This window comes from Chiloscyllium plagiosum, chromosome 3 (assembly GCF_004010195.1).
Source record: "Chiloscyllium plagiosum isolate BGI_BamShark_2017 chromosome 3, ASM401019v2, whole genome shotgun sequence".
Taxonomy (NCBI): Eukaryota; Metazoa; Chordata; class Chondrichthyes; order Orectolobiformes; family Hemiscylliidae; genus Chiloscyllium; species Chiloscyllium plagiosum.
Genome location: NC_057712.1, coordinates 128,535,435 through 128,552,121, shown reverse-complemented (window position 1 = coordinate 128,552,121; position 16,687 = coordinate 128,535,435). Strand labels below are relative to the sequence as shown.

Sequence of the window (16,687 nt, the reverse complement as noted above, 5' to 3'; positions counted from 1 at the left end):
TTACGTTTGCTGAAATGTTGCTGTGGGTGGGGGGGGTGACGACTTGTGGTGGGTGTGAATTGCTGGGGGTGGGGGACTTTGGGGTGTATGTTATGAGTGGGAGGAGTTTGTGGCAGTCATGTGTTTCTGCGGTTTGTGGTGTATGAAGAAGTTGCTGCTGTCTGGATTGTTGTAACTGTTGCTACAAAATACATCGGGGAGAGAGGGAGGGAATAACATAGATGGTTTTGCCAAACTCTGCTTAGTTTAACACACTCCATGGCTGAATGACAGGCAGACAGACTTTCTGAAGGCTAGTGCAGATAGTCAGCATTATGAACAGCAACAGCATGAAGGTGAGGGCCCCAGATCTGCAATCTTAACAAGTTTCCATCTGTGAGAGTCCATCTCCCTGATCTATGGACGTGTTTGAGATTATTTACAGGGTTAATGGTTCCATTCTGACAGGCTGTGGTGTGCAGTTTTAAAAAAAACACACAAGTTGGCCATTGATCTACTCTCTGATGTAAACTACTGAAGGGGGTGGAGCTCTTGCAGAATCCACGTTGCATTTGCCAGATTTTTTTAGTGTAAAATTTAGAGTGGAGGGTGTCCTTTTTCTTTCAAGGTCACTTTTCCCAATGAGACTACCTTGTAGTTACTGTTCAAGTAGTAATCAGGGCGGAATGAAAACATTTGAATGAATATCTCCTAAACCAGGTTTTAAGATGTATTGTCTCCCTCCCATAAATGTAGAATTGGTCCAGAATCTGGTAAGCTGTTGCATTTTCCCTCAGCCATATAATGGAGAGACTTTCAGAACCTATGCTTGGTGTTATTTTAAATCATGCTCCTTGGATCCCTCAGAATATACAGAACAGAAACAGGCCATTTGGCCCAACTGGTCTGTGCCAGTATTTGTTCTCCGCACGGGTCTCCTTTTGTTGAGCTGATTTTAATCCATCTGCTGTTGATGGCTGTGTCTTCTGTTACTAAGTCCCCAGGCTTTAAAATTCTCCAATCGGTTATTATACAGGACTCCTTAACACTGACTGCTTTGACCATGATTTTAGTCATTTGCTGTAATAACTCATGTGGCTTGGTGTGAAATTTTAATGTTTTTATGAAGGATTGCAATCTTTCATAATATAAAAGCTGCTATATAAACATAGAACATTATAAATTTGAGCTGAAAATGTGTTGCTGGAACAGCGCAGCTCAGGCAGCATCCAGGGAACAGGAGAATCGACGTTTCGGGCATAAGCCCTTCTTCAGGAACGCATTTTCAGCAACACATTTTCAGCTCTGATCTCCAGCATCTGCAGACCTCACTTTCTCCTCAAAGATTATAAATTTGAGCCCAAACAATTTCTCCTTCTGATCCTTTCTGCAGCATGTTTATGCAGTTTCCCTTTTATGGCCACTCCTTGTGTTCGTCAGTTCCTCATTCTAATCCCTCTCTATGTAAAGAACTTTCTCTTAAAGTTCTTTTAAATGTTTTATTGTTCATCTTTTCCTTACGACATTAATTCTGGATTTCTGTAGTTACCCTATTAATCTTGAAATCCAAAAGACTTTCTGTGGTTCACCCCCTATGCCTTTTGTTCTGGAGTAAGGAGCCCAGGCTGTTCAGTCTTTCCTCATTGACCGTTAAGATCTAGTCTGGGTATTTTCTTTGCCCCCCCCCCTTTCAACCTTGCACTTTGAGCAGTGACCTGGTCTGACCTATATTTTGAGCAATGTGATTGGTGGAACCCTGTTTGCTTTGTAAATAACCAACTTTGCAACAATGCCCCTGTCCCCACCCCCTCCCCACTGCATACCTAACAGACCTGGCAATCCTGAAGAGAAACACACTGGTTTGAGATACCAGTAGCAAAGCAGAATTAAAACCGAACTGCTTATTGGAGTGTAACAGTCTGTTTTGATGCTTTGCCCAAGGAGTTTGAGTGTAAAGCTGAGAGCACTGCCTGAACAAAGACTTTTATTATTCTTGTACATTTTAACGTGGAAACATGTTCCAGGTTGGTTCACATAAATATGATTGCGAAATGCCAATGATCCAAAGAAGGAGGTGGCCCTGATCTTGTACCCAAGGGGTGGGCTTTAGCAGAGTCTTTGAAGGGCCAGAGGTTTGGGAAAAGGAATTTAGCAGAAAGAACGATGGTTGTTTTCTGGAGCACTGGGGGGGGCCATGATGCTGGAGCAGTGGTGTGGTAGTAATTTTTTTTTAAGATTAGATTACTTACAGTGTGGAAACAGGCCCTTCGGCCCAACAAGTCCACACCGACCCTCCAAAGAGCAACCCACCCAGACCCATTCCCCTACATTTACCCCTTCACCTGATACTATGGGCAATTTAGCATGGCCAGTTCACCTAACCTGCACATCTTTAGACTGTGGGAGGAAACCCACGCAGACACGGGGAGAATGTGCAAACTCCACACAGACAGTTGCCCAAGGTGGGATTTGAACCCGGGTCTCTGGCGCTGTGAGGCAGCAGTGCTAACCACTGTGCCGCCCGCTTTGAATGGACCGTTAATGTAGAGATTTAGGCTAATGTTTTCGGGACATGGGATTGAACTCCACCACGGTAGGTGGTGAAATCGGAATTCAACTTTTTAAAAAATCTGGAATTGGTTGCTAATCTGATCCACACACAGCATCATAATTGAACTGACCATTGAAATGGCCTGGAGAGCTAATCAGTTCAAAGGCAATGAGGAATAGGCAACAAAGGTCAGCCTTGCCAACTATAAGACATCTCATTAAAGAATGAAGAGAAAAGTGAGCAGTTTTGAACATAAGGTAAGGTGATATTCCATGTGATTTTTTTTTTAAAAGGGGAATTTTAAAAATTATTCTTTAATGGGATGTAGGCATTGTCATCCCTAATAACCTTCAAGAACAGCTGCAGTCCTTGGGGTGCTTCTAGGAAGGACGTTCTGGGATTTTGACCCCAAAATGTTCATGGGAATATATTTCCAAGTTGTAATGGTGTGTGGCCTGGAGGGAAACCAGCAGTTAGGTGATTTCTATGTACAAAGAAAATTGGGACTATTCAAATGGCTGTTGTTCCTCAGTCAATTATGAAGTTGTTTTTCCAGACAACCACTATGAAAGGGTATGGAGCAAAAGTGTGTACATGGAGTTAGGTTGCGGATCAGTCTTGATTCTGTTGAATGACAGAACAAACTTGAGGGGCTGAATGTCCCACTCTTCTTCCCATTTCACAATCTCAGGATGTCTTGGAACAGTTCACAAGGATTCGGTTCACTGTGAAGTCATAGAGATGTGCAGCGTGGAAACAGACCTTTTGGTCCAACATGTCCATACCGACCAGATATCCCAACCCAATCTAGTCTCACCTGCCAGCACCTGGCCCATATCCCTCCAAACCCTTCCTATTCATATACCCATCCAAATGTCTCTTAAATGTTGCAATTGTTGAAGTGTCGACACAATTACAATGTGAGAAAGGTGGCAGTCAGTTTTCATGTGGCAAGATGCCTCGAAAGCAGTTTGATAATTCTTTTTATTCACTTGCGGGATATGGATGTTGCTGGCTGGCCAGTTTTTATTGTCCACCCCCAATCGTTTGTTCCACTAAAGTTGTTGAAAGGGATAAATTTTGACCATGCCAATGGAGATAATGTAGGTTTGAAGCCTTGGTGACATTTGAACGTGACAGTAAAGGTAACTGGTTGGGATGTGAGGACAGGAGGTGGTTAAGCATGTTAGAGGTTTCAGTCATGGCTGAATGGATCATAAGCTTGAGTCAGAAGCTTGTGGACTCATGTTTACTTGAGAAATGTGACAATAAAGAATATGCTGATACTCTGCTGAAAAAGGAGTGCTGCACTGCAGTCCTTCAGATGAGATGTTACGTCAAGGCCTCATCTATCCCCAGCTGGTTTGCGAAGATCCCTTAATATTTCTTTGACCGAGAAAGAGTTCTACCTGGTATTCTGGCCAACACGTATCTGCCTTGTGAAGGCAGATTCTCTCGTTAACTCATTGCTGGTTATCGGAGCTTGCTCAGTGGAACCTTGCCATGTGCAAATAAATCGATTATATTTACCTTCAAAATGATCTATCACATCTCTTTTTAAAAAAAAATCATCAATCCTAAAATTCTGTACTGTTTCTGAGCAGTATGATAAGGTATCACACTATTGCAGACTTTTAGTCATCCAACTGCATGAACATGTTCAATAATGTTGAAAGAAATGGAGGGCCAGTTGATGAATGACGACTTGCCATGATGAATGAGTTTACAGAGGGAGACTCGGGAGTGGGATTGGAGAGGAGCGTGGTTGTCGGAGACTTTGGAATAGGATTGGAGAGGAGGGTGGTTGGCAGAGACTCTGGAATGGGATTGGAGAGGAGCGTGATACTGACTAACTAGTTACCTTGTTATTCAGGTTAACACCAAGTCTCTGTCAGCTGTCAGTATCTATTTGATGTCTGCTTGAGCTTCTAACTTCATGTTCCAGCTGTGACAGACTGCTGAGTTTGAGGTCTGTAATATCGCTTCTCTCTGGCCCTGTCTCAGCTCATCTGCTGTTGAAACTCTCACTTAAATGATTGTCACCTTCAGCCTATTTCAGTGCACTCCAGGCTGACATCCAATTCCCTGCCCACTGGTCCCATCCAAACATCTGTGCACTGTCTCTCAGCACTCTTGTTACTGGGAAACACTGTTTCCAAATGTCTGCAATGTACAATTCTCTCTTGTACAGGAATACTGTAATTGTCTGCTTTGTTCTGACTGGGTTCTCGGAAGCCAGCTGTTTGTTCTGCGTTTCATGGCCATGCCATCAGTGAATAGGTCCTAAGCTCTGAGATTCACTCCCTCAACGACTAAGCCCCACCATCTCTCTTTTTAAAAATGTCCTTCAAACCTGTCTCTTTGACAGTCATTGTCTTTGGTCACCATCCATTTTGTGATGGCACCAATATGAAGCCTGTTGGGAAATTTTTCCACACTTATTAAAAAGGCACTACAGGTCCTTTTTTATTTGTTTCCAATCCCCGCTGTCTTTCTCGCTCTCTCTTCAATCTTCCAACAATTATCTCTCTTTCTTTTGCATTCTTTCTGTATTCCTTTTTGTCTTGTTCTTGTCCCTTGCTCTGCATTTTTCATTTTTTTGTTTCTTCTCTCTTCTGACAGTGAATTTCAGAATGAGTTAATTGTCTTTGAGGTGCTTTGGGATATCCTGGCTTATCAGAGACCTTGGGAGGTGTGTGTGTGGTACCATGTGCATGTGTTGCTGGCCTCTTACTGATTATTATATATCATGACTTAGGTTAATGATTTGGAGACAGCAGCTGGAGGAGCTTAAATTCAGTTAAACAAATCATGATCAGAAACCACCAAAATGTTGTGAAAAAAGCATCAGCTTCACACATGTCCATTGTGGAATGAAACCCATCATCCTTGCCAGTATGGCCTCTATGTAACTACTAACTGGTGTCTGGAATGGCCTAGCAGACTACTCGATTGTACTTAAAATGCAGCAGAACAGTACCTTTTTTTTTAAAAAGGCAGTTATGGGCAGATAATAAATAGTGACCGTGACAATTTGCATCCTGTGAATTAAAAAGGAATGGCAATCTTTTTATTTAATTCTTTCAATCACTGACACTGAGGTTTGTGTGTGTGTTCCAGCATAATTAGTGTTTTCAAGCACACTCATGTTTCCCCTTTAAGAAGTATTGGTATTGCGACACTGGTAATAGCAGCTGTGAGTTTGCTCTAACCATGCCACTCAGTGCAAACAACTCCCTTGGAATAAACAAGTGATTTTTGACAATTGCTGTATCTTTCCGTTTTCTGTAAATGTAAGCCTCCTGCTTGTCCCGCAATCCATGAGTTTGTTTTCAGGCCCTTGCACCTTCATTTGATCAGGCGGAGAGACGAGTATAAGGAAGAAAATAATTAATATGCATTTAAATAGAGCCGTACACAACCTTGGGACATGCCATAGCACTTAACAGTGAACAAGATACTTTTGAAGTGTTATTACTGTTGTAATGCAGCAGCCAAATTGCACAATATCTCTGTTTTAGTAATGTTGGATGTGGCTAAATTTGGGAAATTGCTGTCAGTGCAAAGCTGTAATAAGGCTGGTGGGGTGGGGCTACCAGTTGGAGTTTGTGGGGTCACGGGTAGAGAGCAGGATGTCAGAGTCATAGAGGTGTACAGCACGGAAACAGACCCTTCAGTCCAAACCGTCCATGCCGACCAGATATCCCAACCCAATCTAGTCCCACCTGCCAGCACCTGGCCCATATCCCTCCAAACCCTTCCTATTCATATACCCACCAAAATGCCTTTTAAATGTTGCAATTGTACCAGCCTCCACCACATCCTCTGGCAGCTCATTCCATACACGTACCACCCTCTGCGTAAAAAGGTTGCCCCTTCGGTCTCTTTTATATCTTTCTCCTCTCACCCTAAACCCTATGCCCTCTAGTTCTGGACTCCCCCCGACCCCAGGGAAAAAACCTTGTCTATTTATCCTATCCGTGCCCCTCATAATTTTATAAACCTCCATCAGGTCACCCCTCAGCCTCCGACGCTCCAGGGAAAACAGCCCCTGCCCGTTCAGCCTCTCCCTATAACTCAAACCCTCCAACCCTAGCAATTTCCTTGTAAATCTTTTCTGAACCCTTTCAGGTTTCACAACATCCTTCCGGTAGGAAGGAGACCAGAATTGGATACAACATTCCAACAGTGGCCTAACCAATGTCCTGGACAGCAGCAATATGGCCTCCCAACTCCTGTACTCAATACACTGACCAATAAAGGAAAGCATACCAAATGCTGCCTTCACTATCCTATCTACCCGCGACTCCACTTTCAAGGAGCTGCATTCCAAGGTCTCTTTGTTCAGCAACACTCTATAGGACCTTACCATTAAGTGTACAAGTACTGTTAAGATTTGCTTTCCCAAAATGCATCAGCTCGCATTTATCTGAATTAAACTCCCTCTGCCACTCCTCAGCCCATTGGCCCATTTGGTCAAGATCCCGTCCATTAGTTTCGGGAGATTTGTAGGGTGAAGATATAGTAAGCTTGCTTTGCTGTGACACTTTCTGAACAGTATCTAACACATTGTGCCTCAGGCAGCAAAATGAACTTGTCTTGGCTTGTTGTGTACTGCATCAGCAGATCTACTGCTGGAACTCTCCATTCCCAAGTTAACTCTGGTCTCAATTGTTCAAGTGAAACAGTGGCTGGTCATATGCTTCCATATATTCTGCTGATCAATTTCCACCTATGTTGTCTTCTGATTAAGCAACACTTCGGCTTTACAATTTCTTGCCTTGTCTTTGAATCCTTTTATATCTCTGAAACCATCTTCTACAATCCTTTACTGCATGTATCCAAACCTTGTTTCTTTGCTTCCCCAGTTTTAATTGTTCACTGTAACTAGCCATGTCTTCAGTCACCTTCACCCTAACCTCTGGAATGCCCTCCCCTTATCCCTCCATCTCCAAAACACTACTTAAACATATCTATCTAACCAAAGTTTTGGCCAGTTGCCTTAATGTTGCCTCAAGTAGACTGGTGTCTGGTCTTTCCTTTAAAAGCACAATAATTCCTCTGGGTAAATGGGCATGCAAAGAATTGACAATTCAGCCATTTGAGTCTGCTCCACTATTCACTAAGATCACTGATTAAATTGAATTTAAATGAACTGAATTGAATTTATTGTCATGTGTACTGAGGCACAGTGAAAAGCTTTGTTTTGCGAGCAATACAGGCAGATCAGAGTTAAGTAGCATAGATAAGTAAATAATAGGTAAACAGCGACAAAAACAATAACAGGTACAGGCAAATGTTAAGAGTTTGAGAGTCCATTCAGTATTCTAACAACAATAGGGTAGAAACTGTTTCGAAACATGTCGGGTTAGAAACTGGTGCATGTGTTCAGGCTTCTGTGCCTTCTCCTCGATCGTAGAGGCTGTAGAAAAACATTGCCAGGGTGGGATGGATCTTTGAGAATGCCGGCGGCCTTTCCTTGACAGTGGGCCTGGTAGATGGATTCTATAGATGGGAGGTTGGCCTTTGTGATTGGCTGTCTGGGCTGGGTCCACCACTCTCTGTAACCATCTCTGATCTTGAATGGTACTGTTGCCATACCAGGTAGTGATACATCCAGACAGAATGCCCTCGATAGTGCACTTATAAAAGTTAGCAAGGGTATTCACTAATGACAAATTTCCTCAGTGCCTGAGGAAGAAGAGACGTTGCTGGGCCTTTGTAACCAATGCACCCACATGAAGAGTCCAAGACAGCTTGTTGTGGATGACCACACTCAGGAGCTTGACACTCTCCACTCCTTCCACCTCTGTGCTTTTAATGTGTAAGGGGGCATGAGTAACATCCCGCCGAAAGTCAATAATGAGTTCCTTGCTTTTGCTGGTATTGAGAGCTAGGTTGTTTTTGGGGCACAATTTTTCCAATGTTTTCCACCTCTCATCTGTACTCTGTTTCGTCACCATCTGAGATTTGACAGGCTATGGTGGTGTTATCAGCGGTATTTGGTGACGTAGTCATGGGTATACAGTGAGTACGGTGGGGGGCTCCAGTGTTGAGTGTTAGTGAGGATGAAATATTGTCCCCGATCTTCGCTGATTGTGGCCTGTGGGTCAGGAAACTGAGGATCCAGTTACAGAGAGTGGGGCTTAGTCTGAGATTACTTTAGTAATCAGCCTCGAGGGGATAATAGTATTGAAGGCTGAACTGTAGTCAGTAACTCAAGTCCAGTTTTCCATCTATACTGTATAACATTTCACCCCCTCGCTTAACAAGGATCTATCCACCTTATAAAAATAGTCACAATCTTTGCTTCACTACCCTTACAGAAAGAGAATTCCAAAGATTCATGATTCTTTTCTGAGGAAAAAACAAATTTGCTTCATCTGTTTTAAACCGGTAACCCCAGACTTTTGAGCAATGATCCCCATGTTATAGATCCTTCTGCAAGAGGAAACTTCCTCTGCAAATCTACCTCGTCAAGAACCTGCAGGATCTTTCAATTGAGTCACCTCTTACTCTTCCAGCAGGTATAAATCTAGTCTATCCAAACTTTATTGGAAGGCAATCTCTCTTTCTCCCTCTCTCTTCCTCACCCTCTCCCAATACGAAAATATATTCTGTTACATTGAGGGCATTGTGTCATTAACAGGCTGTGGTAATGGTCAGTCATGTCACTACTGGATGTGCCGCACTTGCCTAAGGGCCAGCGAGTCCCAGTTCTGTGTTTGTGTGTGTGCGCGTGCAGAACTTTGTGCTTCCTGAGAAGGTGCCACTCGATTTTTGAAATGCAGTGTTTTCCATGGTGTTGCAGTTTGCTGAGGTAGTTCCTGGGTTTGATTTGCTTACTAATTTAGGGCGATTTCTTTCTCCAGCAGAAAGATAAAGCGGACCCCCATCATGGCCAGTGACGTTCTCATGTTGATGAGGGGCCTTGCCAAGCTGAGCCAGGCCATTGTTGAGACCCAGACCATGCAGATGCGAGTGGCAGCGGTGAGGGACTGGCAGGCGTCTGCCGAAGATGCCATCAGTGCAGCAGTCGGAAAGGTGCAGGTACAGAGCCATGTTTTTTTTTCAACAAAACCATGTATTTGTTCATTCTGGACATGTCACTGTTGCTGCCATTTAGTTGACCTGGAGAAGCTGGTGATGTGCTGCCATCTTGAACTGTTGCAGTCCTTGAGAAGGAGGAATACTGTTAAGTAGGGAATTCCAGGATTTTTACCCAGGAACAGTAATATATTCCCAAATTCCGAAGGTATGCAAATTGGCGGGGAATTTCTAAACGCTGCAGACAAAAACAAAAATTGCTGGAAAGGCTCAGCAGCTCTGGCAGCATCTGTGGAGAGAAATCAGAGTTAATGTTTCAGATTGAGTGTCAGTTCCCCTTTTCTGAGAATGGGTCACTTGTCTCGAAACATTAACTCTGGAAGCATCTGAGGAGACCAATCCAATTTAATGTCAAGTGACCCTTCCTCAGAACAGGGAGAGGGTCTCTCAACCTGAAACATTAACTCTGATTTCTCTCCACAAATGCTGCCAGACCTGAAGAGCTTTTCCAGAAATTGCTATTTTTGTCTGATTTATAGCATCTGCAGTTTTTTTGGTTTTATTTATAAGTGCTGATGTTCCTCCCTGAGAACAGGAGACCACCCAAATTAGGAGCAGAAGGAAGCCATAGCACCCCCGGAGCCTGTTTCTCTTTTAACACAATTGTAACTGATCTGATCGTGGCCTCGATCTACTTTGCTATCCTGCACTCCATAACCCTCAACTCCTTTGTAGATCCAAAGTCTTCCCAGCTCAGGCTTGAACATATTTACTGACCCAGCTTCTTTGGAGCAGAGAACTCCAAACTATGAATGACATTGACGGAAGAAGTTTCTTCTCATCCGTATCTGAGGTGGAAGACTTCTCTATCCTTAATCAGTGCCCTTCGTCCTCGACTTCCCCCAGAAAGAGAAACGTGCTGTCGGCATGGAACCTATCGAGCCCTCAATCTGTTTATCTTTAAATAAAATCACCTTATTGTTCTAAACTCCAATGATTATCGGCCAACCCAGTCAACATTTCATAAGAAATCACCTTCATCTCAGGAATTTACCTCTTGAAGGTTCTCTGAGCTGCCTTCAAAGCCAAGCATTATCACCTGGCCTTGTTTTAACCCGCCAAGTGAAGGGAAGGTTAACTCTGTTGTGTGGGAGATTTGCCACAGGTTTGCTCACTGCATGTAACCACCTGCTATTTGTTTAATTTCTGATTCTAGGATGTTGTGTCACGGCAAGAAAACCTCTCGGAACTAGACAAGGATTTCACTTCCAGGTGGAGTCTTGATGGTGAGGCCTATGAGGAGGTGACGCAAGACTTCACCACAGCCACCCAGCAGCACCAGGCGACTGTTGACCCCGCGGCGTTTGACTCAGCATCTCCTGAGAAGAACGCTGGGTTATTCACTGGACAGTCTGGGGACTCGAGCAGCCCCTTCTCATCTGGAACCCAGAAGAGGTCCTTCCATCAAGACCACCGTTCTGTCAGCGGGCTAACTGCTGAAGATATCGACAAGGCTCGAGAGGCCAAAGTCTCTCCTACAGACAAACCTTACAGACAGATGGTATGTCCCATTCTTTCCCCACCTTCTTGGACTGAGTCAACCTTAACATGTTGTGAGTTTGCAAACTTGAAGAATCCATCTGGGTGATAGAAGCTTCTGGAAGTTCAGTATTAGTGTTAATTCAATTTCAAAAGAATTATTGAGGTTCAAGTAATTTGGCCATGTTGATACTGACATGGAGAATATAATATTCGAGTCAGCTTTCAGTCCATCTCTGCACAGCTTTTATCAACGAGCAGCTACAGTTAAATACTTCACTCAATCCAGTGAACAAGAGACATGGAATCATACAGAATGGAAGGAGGCCGTTTGACCCATTGGCTGGCTTATCCAAAAGTAATTAAATTATCCTGCCCTCCTCTTTCCGCAGCCCTGTGGATTTTTCCCCTTCAACTGCAATTCAGATGCAATTCTCCTTTGAAAGTTATTGTTATACCACCTTTCACTACCTTTTCAGGCAGTGCAGTCCAGATCTTATGACTTATACTTAAACAAAACATCACGTGGAAGTGCTGGTGTTGGACTGGAATGAGCAAAGTCAAAGTCATATGATACCAGGTTATACTCCAACAGGTTTATTTGAAATCACAAGCTTTCGGAGCACTGCATCTTCATCAGGTGAGGTCAACTAACGAAGGAGCAGCTCTCCGAAAGCTTGTGATTTCAAATAAATCTGTTAGAGTGTAACTGGGTGTCATGCGACTTCTGACTTGAAATGAAGCGAATTGCCCTTATTCCTCATTGATACTTTCATGAATCATATAAAAACTGCTTCTTAACTTCTGACCCATCTATTGTTGGCATTGATTCTTTATTCTATCTAAACTGTTGGTGATTTTGGGAATTCTTCCATTATCTCAACTTGTCTGCTGTGAGAAAGGACCACCTTCTCCAGCCTCTTCCTGGGACCTTTTTGTTAAATCTCTCCCGTATCACTCAAGGGCCTCACCAGCCTTCCAAAATATCAGCTTGTAAATACACACACCTTTTGCATCATACATAAGAAACTGGAACAGGCCATTCAGCTTATTGTGCCTAATCTCATGTTCAGTTAGATTGTAATTGAGCTGTTCTGAGCTCCATCAAACCCTCGCCTGGTTCACTAATCATAAATTCCCTTGTCTAACTAAAATCAGTTTCTGCTTTCGGTTTTCAATTGATCTTCAGCCTTTTGTTGGAAGAGAGAGAGAGTGAATTCCAGCTTTCCGTTAGCTTTCAAACGAATGTATGTTTCCTGGTGGCATCCCTGAATGGGTTAACTCTAATTTTGATGTGGTGATTTTGTTCTGGAGTCGTCATCTTGAAAAATAGTCTCTTTCAACTGATCCTATGAACTCCTTTTAACATCTTGAACATCCTGAGTAGATCACTCTGTTTCCTCTCCTCAGAATGCTAACTTAGTCTGCGCTACTTTTGTTTTCCATCTTTCATGGGATGTAGATGATGTTAGCAGGCACAGGTCTCTTCAACCGAGTGGCTTACTGGGCCATTTGAGAATAAATAAGAGAAAACCAACCCACGTTGCTGTAGAACTGATGTTGTACATAAATCAGACCAGGAATGGGCAGTAGATTTCCTTCCCTAACCGCAGTAGTGAGCCAGCTGGGTTTTTAACAAGAACCAATGATACTTTCAGTACTGGCGACCAGAAAACGAACTTTCTACAGCACTTTTCACATCCTCAGGATGTCCCATACCACTGTACAGCCAATGTTGAACTTCTATGCATAGTATTGGTTATAAATAAATTAATAAATTATTAACAGCATCTCACCATCAGCAATATGATCATGATGAAATTTGTTTTTTAATTAGTGCTTTTTATGCGATAAACATTAGCCAGGACATTGGAAGAGCTCTCCTGCTGCTCTTTAAAATAGCACTGTGCAATCTTTTTCATCCACTTGGAAGGGCAGGTGAGGATTTGTCTGAAAGGTAGCACCTCTGACAGTGCAGCATTCCGTCATCTGCACTAGAGTGTCAGTCTAGACATCATGCCCAAGCCTGTGGTGTGACTGAGGGCAGCCAGCTTGCATTATTACACAACCCAGTAAAGTATGGACATTCAGTGCTTTGACAGTAGTGACTGGACTGCAAGTATCGCTTTCTTTTTGGACTGTCCTTAGCAAGAACTCTGTTGAAAAGATCTGAGAATAATCTAATATTGGTTTTCCTTGTTGTTTACTTAGGAACACAGTGTGCCAATTGACCACTGAGTTTCCTAAGACGCAAGAATGATTACATCCAATGACTCTTCATTGACTGTAAAGGGCTGAGACATCTTGTAGGTGCAATAGGTGCTATATAAATACAAGTCTGTCTTTTGTTAGTGCTGTGACTTGTGTATTAAAAATAAGTCTTGGTCTCATTAACTAGCAAACTTCTTTCTTGTGGATGTTTTTAGAAAAGTTTTCAATCCAAGAAAAATTAATGAGCCTAACTTGTTTTCATGCTAGCTGGCATCTTTGCCTCTGTTTGTCCTCTGTGTATATTTTATCCAGTTAAATAGTTTGTACTTTGATCATGCTCCATATAAGACTGGTGACCTTTTTCTCGCAGGGTAGTGTAGCCAGAGAAACACAATTGCCAACTCCTGCATTCTCCCAGCCTATCATTTTTAGTTAGCCCATTTTTGGGCATTGAAAACTGCTGTCTGGAATCAAACACTGCCTCTACACCTCCTAAGTAGAGTCATAGAGAAATACAGCACAGAAGCAGATCCTTCAGTCCAACTCATCCATGCCGACCAGATATCCCAACCCAATCTAGTCCCATTTGTCTGCACTTGCCCCCTATCCCCCTCAACCCTTCCTGTTCATATACTCATCCAGATGCCTTTTAAATGTTATAATTGTACCAGCCTCCACCACTTTCTCTGGCAGCTCTACCCTCTGTGTGAAAATATTGCCCCTTAGGTCTGTTTTATGTTTTTCCCCTCACCCCTCTAGTTCTGGACCCCCCCCCCACCCCATGGAAAAGATTTTGTCTACTTATCCTATCCATGCCCCTCATGATTTTATAAACCTCTACAAGGTCACCCCTTAGCCTACAACGCTGCAGGGAAAACAGCCCTAGCCTATTCAGCCTCTCTCTATAGCTCAAATCCTTCAACCCTGGTAACGTCCTTGTAAATCTTTTACTGAATCCTTTCAAGTTTCACGACAGACTTTCATGCCTCTCGTACTCCTCCCTTTTTCTGCCTCCAAGTGAGTGGGAGTTCATATTGGCAGCAGTGTTCTGGATGATGTGCAGTAATATCCCAGAAGATAGGAGATGCAGCTTGTTGTAGCACCGGGCCCTGAGGATGCAGTGAGGCTAGTGAGCCCGATTCCAGAAATCAGAAAGGAAACATGATGATTGTACGACACCTTTCACAAGTTAAGAGCATTTCAATAGCTGCCAGTCTGTTCCAGTAGACCCTACAGCCTTTGAACTGAGATTTAAAAATCCCAGATTTTGTTGAATCTGTGTTTCACAGATTTGAACCTATTCCCCAGAATATTGGTCTAGGGCTCAAGATTCCTTATCCAATAACATTACAAGCATCCCACCAACCTTTCTAAAGATGTACAGCTGTGTATTTGTGGTGACTGAATAGGTCAACCTGTCTTTTGTATTCTTTGGGATTCTGGAGTTCTGTCAAGTTTTCCATAAAAGCTGGAGAGGCTGTGATGGTTCTGTTTAGAGTAAAGAATGTTAAGGGGAGACTTGATAGCAGAGTTCACCAAATGAATAGGTTTGTCACAAACTAAATCAGATGAAAAGATTCATTTTACACAGTGGTTTGGGTGTACCGCCTGAAAGCGCAAAGTTGAAAGCAAATGCAGTAATAACATTTAAATGGGAATTGGATAAGTACCTGAAGGGGAAAGATTTGACAAATTCTAGAGAAAGAGTCGGGAAGTGGGCTGATTCAAAGGACTGCGCAGCCACAATGGGCTGAACTGAGACCTGGAGCACATAGAGGTTCCTCAGCTGCAGTTTGAGACCCAGCAGAGGCAGATACAGCAGTGGAGAGGGAGACATACTGGCTGTGAAGGTGAGCTCAGTACACCTATACCCCTGAATAAAATAGCCAGAACCTCGGGAGCGCTCTCACTGCATACTTAATAACACACTAATTTAAATTACAGCAATTTGCAACATTTTATAAAGCACATTAAAATGTTTGAACACCTCAAAGTCCCTGTGGAGGAAGGCCGATTCAAGAAGAATGGCTGAGATGCAGAAAGGAGAATTTGGGCAGGATGGGCCAAAGAACCGCCTTCACTCAAATGCACCATTCACTTGAAGCAAACTTGCATTTCGCTAGCGCTTTTCCCAGCTTCAGAATGTCACTCATCACTTTACAGTCTCCTGAAGTCCTAATGAAATGTAGTCACTGTTGTTTCAAATTAGCAACCGTTTAGTGGTCAGCACAATCCCTGTAATTGGTGTTGATTGAGGAGTGGATATTGGCCAGGACACTGAACGTAAACTGTCCTAAATCTTTGTGCTCAGGCCACTGGAGCAGGAACTAAAATCACAGCCTTTTGGTTGATGTACCAGCTGAGTGAAGGTTGACAAGCTGGCCCATTCTGAAGCCGTGAAAGTGTTTTCTCCTCACCTCTTGACTTAATTATCTTTGTTTCTATTTCCCCTAGTTGAGTGAGCGGGCACGTGAACGCAAAGTACCATCCACTCGAATTGGCAGGCTGGCCAATTTTGGAGGTAATGCACTTTGAGTGTTTTCTGGCCCTCTGTCGCGTTGCATTAAATGGGACGAGTCAGTGTATGGAATGCAGAGAACAAGTGAGACAATAGAGTCAATCTTGAGAGCTTGGCTTGCTTTCCCAGAGTTGGATGGGAGTGAGTTCTGGGCTTGGGCTCATTGTTAACTAGACTGAGGCAGTACTGTGTTCTGGAGGGTTCAGATCTCACCTAACCTGGTCAGGTGGATTTGAAGATCCTATTATCTCTGCCAATAAAAAAAAAATCAGGATCCTGTGAGGTTGAGGTGATTGAAGGACTTTGCAGCAATAAAGCCGAGGAGGAAGGTTGGGGATGAAAGGGTTTTTTTTTTTGGGAGTAGGCATCCTTGATTGATTTAGGTAGGATTTGGAGTGGAAAGGCATTAGTTTCAGAGTTGTCATTTTATCTGGATTGCTGGTTTAGAATGTGCAGTATTCCAATTTTCTTTTAGCTAATAAGGAATGTAAGGAAATAGATGGTGACACGTTGAAAAATGTCCATATTACAGAGGAGGAAGTGCTGGATGTCTTGGAATGCATAAAAGTGGATAAATCCCCAGGACTTGATCAGGTGTACCCTAAAACTCTGTGGGAAGCTAGAGAAGTGATTGCTGGGCTTCTTGCTGAGATATTTGTATCATTGATAGTCACTGGTGAGGTGCCAGATGACTGGAGGTTGGCTAATATGGTGGCACTGTTTAAGAAGGGTGGTAAGGACAAGCCAGGGAATTATAGACCAGTGAGCCTGACGCCAGTGGTTGGCAAGTTGTTGGAGGGAATCCTGAGGGACAGTATGTACATGTATTTGGAAAGGCAAGG

General features: G+C 43.2%; 1 protein-coding gene across 3 annotated transcripts in view; it reads left to right on the top strand.

Moving 5' to 3' along the window:
* Nucleotides 1–16,687, top strand: part of coq8aa (coenzyme Q8A, genome duplicate a) — a 74,988-nt gene that overhangs the window by 950 nt on the left and 57,351 nt on the right. For 2 of the 3 annotated variants that reach the window (XM_043687296.1, XM_043687293.1), the window contains exons 2-4: nucleotides 9,403–9,580; nucleotides 10,794–11,138; nucleotides 15,782–15,848. In XM_043687296.1, the coding sequence (XP_043543231.1) occupies nucleotides 9,428–9,580; nucleotides 10,794–11,138; nucleotides 15,782–15,848 (565 nt within the window). In that variant the 5' untranslated portion in view covers nucleotides 9,403–9,427. The remainder of the gene's footprint in view (nucleotides 1–9,402; nucleotides 9,581–10,793; nucleotides 11,139–15,781; nucleotides 15,849–16,687) is intronic. The other variant, XM_043687295.1, reaches the window with a different exon arrangement.